Source organism: Priapulus caudatus, unplaced genomic scaffold (genome assembly GCF_000485595.1).
Source record: "Priapulus caudatus unplaced genomic scaffold, Priapulus_caudatus-5.0.1 Scaffold2529, whole genome shotgun sequence".
Classification (NCBI taxonomy): Eukaryota; Metazoa; Priapulida; class Priapulimorpha; order Priapulimorphida; family Priapulidae; genus Priapulus; species Priapulus caudatus.
This window is the reverse complement of record NW_014579590.1, coordinates 6283-12968: the sequence shown is the minus strand read 5'-3', so window position 1 is coordinate 12968 and position 6686 is coordinate 6283. Positions and strand designations below refer to the sequence as shown.

The 6686-nt window shown below is 39.8% G+C and overlaps 1 protein-coding gene across 1 annotated transcript in view; it reads right to left on the bottom strand.

The window, feature by feature from the left end:
• LOC106818789 (protein SERAC1-like) overlaps positions 1-6686 on the bottom strand; it is a gene marked incomplete at its 5' end in the record, with an annotated part of 22145 nt that overhangs the window by 10799 nt on the left and 4660 nt on the right. The window contains 3 exons of the mRNA XM_014823465.1: positions 1105-1291; positions 1665-1815; positions 2469-2631. Coding sequence (XP_014678951.1) covers positions 1105-1291; positions 1665-1815; positions 2469-2631 — 501 coding nt within the window. The remainder of the gene's footprint in view (positions 1-1104; positions 1292-1664; positions 1816-2468; positions 2632-6686) is intronic.

Genomic DNA, 6686 nt, shown 5'->3' with positions numbered 1-6686 from the left:
ACCCTCATCTCTCATCTACTCACCCTCATCTCTCATCTACTCACCCTCATCTCTCATCTACTCACCCTCATCTCTCATCTACTCACCCTCATCTCTCATCTACTCACCCTCATCTCTCAGGTTTTTCGTGTCAGGTTTTTCGAGGTAGATGTATGAACGTGCATTATGTTCAATATGATCAATGGTGTTCATCAGATGGTCTGTTAAGTTGATTTTCTCCTTTATCGACAAGACTTCTCTTGCTACTAAAACACCACTAGAGTGCAAAAACAAAATATATATACCTTGGCATACGGGCAAAAACTGTATAGAATATAACTCAACCTTGATGCAGATACACTATCAAGAAGCCATTAATATTCAGTATGCAAATCTCAGCATGTGAAGCCATGCAGAAAACTTGTTGGCAGGGTTAATATTTTTAATTCCTAGCCACTCGGACTAATATGTCATGTAGAGAACAACAGTACAACCTATAAGGCGAAAGACAAATACCATTTTAAAAATATCATTTAAAAAAAAAAATTAAAATAACCAAAGCAGGGTTATTCATTTCTACGAGACACCACAGTAACTGAACAATAACTTATAATTAAACAATCTCTTGTCTTACCATGTTGCGACTGACGTTGCGCCAACTAGGATAGCTGCAATACAAAAAGGCAAGATATTTTAAAATGTTCGTAATAATCACAATCACATTTTTGTAATATTCTCATGGACAATAATATAAATAATCACCTCTCACTATAGTTTTTAAATATATCTACATCCAACCAAAAATTCACAAGACTGTTCCACAGTATAACCTTATTATAATGATACTTACTATAATGCAGTCCTTAGCATCAAGCAAACTAGATTTATTTACCTATCGCCTTTGTATGTTTGGAATTTTGCACCGTAGCTTTGGATGAGAGTTGGCGAGCTCCCTGACTTACTAACGGCTTTAGATTGACCATTTCTCTTATGAAGTCATAGCCCTAGTGACGGGATGGCGTGGGGTGGGACGGAGCAGCGTGGGACGGCGTGACGGGATGGCGCGGGGTGGGACGGCGTGACGGGATGGCGTGGGGTGGGACGGCGTGTAACGGGACGACGAACCTTTGGCCAGCACTCCGTGTATCCGGCGTCGTTCTTCATGTCCTCGGCACCGTCGTCGTCGGCAACGAGGGGTTCGGCGGAGACGGGTCCACTCGCAGCCACCGGCTCCCGCTTACCCTGCCGCCACGTCTTGAACGGACCGCCGAGCAGGCCGTGGACGAAGACGACGTCCGCACACAGCATGTGACTGCGCACATAGATCAACATAATAGGTCGGTGTGAGACTATAGATGCAATAGCTACGCGGGAGCAAGACGAGAGCGAAAAACCCACGGCATTATCTTTGTTCGCCATGTTCACCCTAATACCGCATGCACTTAAGACGACAAATGCCGCAAAGCCACGAGGGAGAAAGAAAGTGCTTGTGGGAAACTCACGTGATTAACACTACGGTGGCTCCAACGTAACAAACTCAAATACTCAGCGAAACACTCATGTTACTTCGTTTGACTGGCTATCGTGGTATACTTGGATGGATTCAAGAAATGAGTACAGCTCAAAGCCTAATAAAATATAATAAACATTTATAATGAAAAGCGTCACCAGATGGCAGTGCTTACTCTGTTCTATATTCCGGGTACACAAGGTAGATACCCTTCTCGTATTTTTTCCCACCAAAATCTCTGTCAATGTTGGCCAGTGCTCTACTGGCTTGTATGGATAACTTCAGGTTTGGTGAGCGTATCCAGTGAGCTAAAATGGTCACCCAACCTACACAAATAAAAAATATTTAATCATTACCAAGATTTGTGTGACCATTATATACACGATGAGCATTTTTATGATAAATGGAACTACTGAAATCTAGATTACATCAGGAGTTAATAATGACAAACCTGATTACATGACTAGTTGAATACGTGCATATATACAATTCTACAAATGTGTGAGCGGCAAGTTGTGGAATTACTGTGTGCTGACGTCATACAGTGAAAGCAGGTGAGCACTTATGCCACCTAATGCACTCTCGTTTTCTAATACTAATGCATTTGGTTATTTATTCAATTATACTGGGAGAAAATCAAAACTCATAAATTAAGGTTTTAAAAACCCGTGTTTCAATTAATCATAAATTCATAATTCAAAAATTAATCATATAATTCTATAGTAGTACGTTGATATGAAAAATGTGATCAAATCCTCATCACCCCACCATCAATCGCACATGGTGTAACATAAGTATTACTTTTATACGTTACTTAACAAACCCACTTCACTTCCTTCTAGAAATAACATGAAAATAGAAGCACGAGCTGCAACGTTGGCAATACGCCAGCGAGAAATGCATGCTTCACGGTCTGACGTCGCGCGCAACATTCAGGATGCGAGGGCCACCGTTACTAGAATTCTCCGCGCTCATGTACCTGCTTGGTACAAAGGTATATGTAGTTCTTCATTGAGAGCAAAGTTGCCAATGATCCTCGCTATGACGATGAGAATGCCATAGTTGTGTTCTCGTTCTTGGTATATGTTGAGCAGTAGTGGAATAACCCCGACCCTTGACATCTCTACACAGTGACTAGGAATCTGCAAGCAGCAACAGTACAATCAAGAATGTATAATATACACATATAATCAATACACAAATTCTGATTTAGGATTCACAAATTTGTATATATAGTTTGATGTGTTTGCGATGTATAACAGACCAATCAATATAATGACGTTTCCCAGTGCCAACGCAATTGGTATGAATATCTGCTAGTCACCTAGATCAACTCAGGTTAATTACGTATTTTAAACTCTAAAATCAACCAATGAGCATTGGCCTTTGTTAAGTGTGCATTACTCCGTATACTACTGTATACCTGTTTAACCGGCAGCATGGTTAGACATCAAAGCCTCATATCATAAAAAATCGGACACTGGTTAGGTGGTTAAGTTAACAAAAACTCGACCTGTACAAACTAGAATACTGGTTGCCTCTGAATTTATTCTAGACTCCAGACAGACATTCTGATTAAATAACTGCTGATTTTTACTGACCCCCTCTCTAGATAGTTGAACACAAGGAATTAGATGTTTGGCATAACTACCAGTGTATGATGATACTCTGCAGGCACACTCGAGTCCTTTTACACAAAGTCGTATAAATTTCCCCCTTTGTGTGAGAAGAGGAAATACAGCATGTTATGGTGTGAAAATGTCCATCATACAATGCAGAGCGCAGTTAGGTAGCGTTTTTCTCTCCAGTGACGATCAGCTGGTTATGCTAAAGCCCTCATAGTTAATGTAAGCTGTGAGGCTAGATGTGATTGGATGATGGCTCCGCCATGTAATCCCATGCTGCCTCGAATAACCCCGAGTGACATCACAATAGACCGTCTCAAGTCCGAAATGAAAATAAGTATGAAATTAGTGCCGCGACACGATTAAAGCCGCAGGCGAACAGCGCACGGTGAATCCGATCAGCAGGATGGCTCAGCCAATTGCCTGCCTTGTTTGATGACATCAGAGAACCGGAATCTTTCTCCAGGTTAGGCGATATTGATGATAGCGTCTTCTGTGTGCAGCAGTAAGCCACTTAACTAGCACTCAGCCCTGGCTCCCATGCAGTAAACGAACAATCAGACTCAGTCGATCATATAAGCCGAATAAAATTTAATTAACATTATCACTCGGGTGTGGCGACCTTATCGTCTGGTCTTGTTATATGTCACCGTTCTGTGGAACTTCATACAGGTATTATGCGTCTTGTTATGGAACATTCTAAGATGGAAATTATTAGTGACGTTCATTAGTGTACTGCAAGAACACACATCTAGTAATTAATAAATATGATGCTTTGTACACACGCCTAAGCGGTATTTATACTCAAGGACAAAGGCATGGTTCTCATCTTGCCCAGAAAACGTTTTTTAATGTACCACGTTGAGTAAGTTCTTGTCAGCATTTCATTACTTCTATAGGTGTTAGACCTTAGCTCACCCCGGTGTTTTATACAGGCAAACTTTGGTGCTGCCGAGGACTGTTTGTATTAGTGATTCTACATCGTGTCATTTAGCTCTAGTATTAATATTTGCATTTCCTTCTAATTAGCGGTGGTTGATTTTTTTACACTTAGCTTCTATGGCTGTACATTCTCTCTGTCTAACATCACTCATGCACACTGCTGGTTGAACTAATATACATACACCTTGTTTAGGTGACATGATTCGTTACCTGCTGACGTTTCTTACTTATTTACCAACATTATGATATGTTAGTGTGCTACAATTTTCCTCAGCTCTCTTTTTTGAGGTGTATCTGGTGTTGGGACCTATACATGAATGATGATCATCTAATACTGAATCGATTTCATCCCAAGGTCACCTTTGATATTAAGTGGCCATGCAGTTGTACATACTTTATCTCTCGTTTAAGATATACATTTCCTACTTCCCCTTTGTCTCATCAACCTGTATCGATGATTAAATGGCATAACTTAGCACTTTTCATTGTCAAAAATTGTGTGTACCAAACCCCTATGGAATGCTAGTTATTGTAAAAAATGCATACACTTATAAGCAATTAACAAGCAAAATGTATTTTTTTAATGTACCGTGTATAATGGTGCCTGCTCAGATGTAATGATATATGTATTATGATTAGTCGTGTGCAGATTTTATTTTGTGGAGAGTGTACTTTTGATAAATTACTTTTGGCGATGACAGGCACAAGATTTATTATAGCATGAATTTTTGCCCCTGCTACGTACACGTGATTCGGTATTATTGTCAATTACTTTGCTGCCTGAAGCTGACATTGTGTGCGCAGAATTACTCACACACCCACAGGAACTTGTTATGAAATGAATTCTCGTATTTCGTGTAGGTGTATTGTAATGATATATGTGTAGGACAACAATGAATAGGCGGATAACATTTATAAGACCTACAAGCGAAATTGATTGTACAACATGCCATGGAAGCATGATTATTCAGCTAACAGAAAGAACACTGTTATGTGCTTGTGTCCGTATTTTTTTGCTCGTGCACCCGTGAGCGCATGTTTGCACGCGAGTGTGTGCGCGCGGGGGATTGCATATGTGCGCGCGGGGATTGCATATGTGCGCGTGTGCTGTGTGTGTGCGGCACTATTATCCTGCTATTATGTAATCTCACAACTATTATTGAGAAAAATGACCCCCGGCGATCCAAATGTAGCGTGTGCAGGAAATCTAATGTGGACATTAATTCTGCTTGCTTCTCTAGAGATATTACCCCTTCCATTTGCCATTGGATATGATAAAGGCAAGAAGTAGTCTGATATATGCTTTGAAAATGGGTTTTGCTACGGTTTGCGATGTAGTATACATATTATATTATCAATGCTCTCACATGCGTGTTACAGTGACAGGCATCACTTGCAATTTTATTTGCGTGACCTCATGGGATAGCGCTGTAGCTTGTTCATTTCAATACGAGTTAACTAGGATTGCTGCGTCCATTTCCCCCTCCAGTTACCTCTCTGTAACCATGATTATAATCATACAAATTGTCGGGGATTTTAGATTGTAATAGGCGAATAACATAGACGAGCAAAGATATGGAAATGGCGTCCGACTGACGGACGTTCCGCCACGAATTCAAAGCGTTGTCATATTTGGCACATCATATAATATCAGGAGTGAATAATAATAGATTATCAATTATAGATTATAGATTATCTTAGATAATCTATTATTATTCACTCCTGATAATATGTAGGGGTTCGTCCAAGGCCCGAATGTGGGCACATTTTCATGTACATTTGCCGGAATTCATTTTCGTTTGATGATTAAATGATGCGGGTGTAGTGTAGGGTAGAGTAAGTGTGTGCGCGTAAAAAAGTCGCCAATCGCGATAGCTCAACAAAGAACGTAACATGATAATTTACATGCTGGTTGAGTAATTTACAATACTAGAGACTATACTCGCATAGGGTTTCAAACGATGGCCGCTGTTTTTTGATAAGGAACAGCGAAGTGGCCGAGTGTAACTAACGTAACGTAACTAGTGTATATGTGTAGACAGATGCATTTTCTAGCTTTATATATAGATATAATAATTTGAGTAGTGTCGTTCTGTTTGTTCCTGCATAACTTCTAGTCGCGTGCACGAATCCGGCTGAAATTTTTCGTGCTTCATTCCTACACATCAGGTTCGATTCTAACACTTTGCGTTTTGTTATTTATTGGGTTAAATGTTTAACAAAACCATATTTAGAAAATCTAATGGAAAATCTTCCTGGAAAACATGCACGATTCGTGCGGAGGATATAAACCATTACTGCGAAGCGTTTGCCTACATTTTTCCAAGAATCATTACTACAGTCGCATCCCGTTAGTACGAAACTGACGGGCCAAAGAAAAATAATCGTATTTTAAGCGGGTTCCGTATATTATATTAGCCTTAATTTAAAGAGAAAAACAATGGATTAGAAGGTGTGTACAAAGTGTTTTATATAGAAATGAATATACCAGGACAGAAAATTTCATGTTAGTAACAGGATCTTTGTATTATTGTCTTCGTATCAAGTCAATATTTTACTAAAAGATTACAATGAATCGGGCCGGGATTTAGAGAAATCATCGTAGTCTCATCAGCGTAACGGGCGAATAT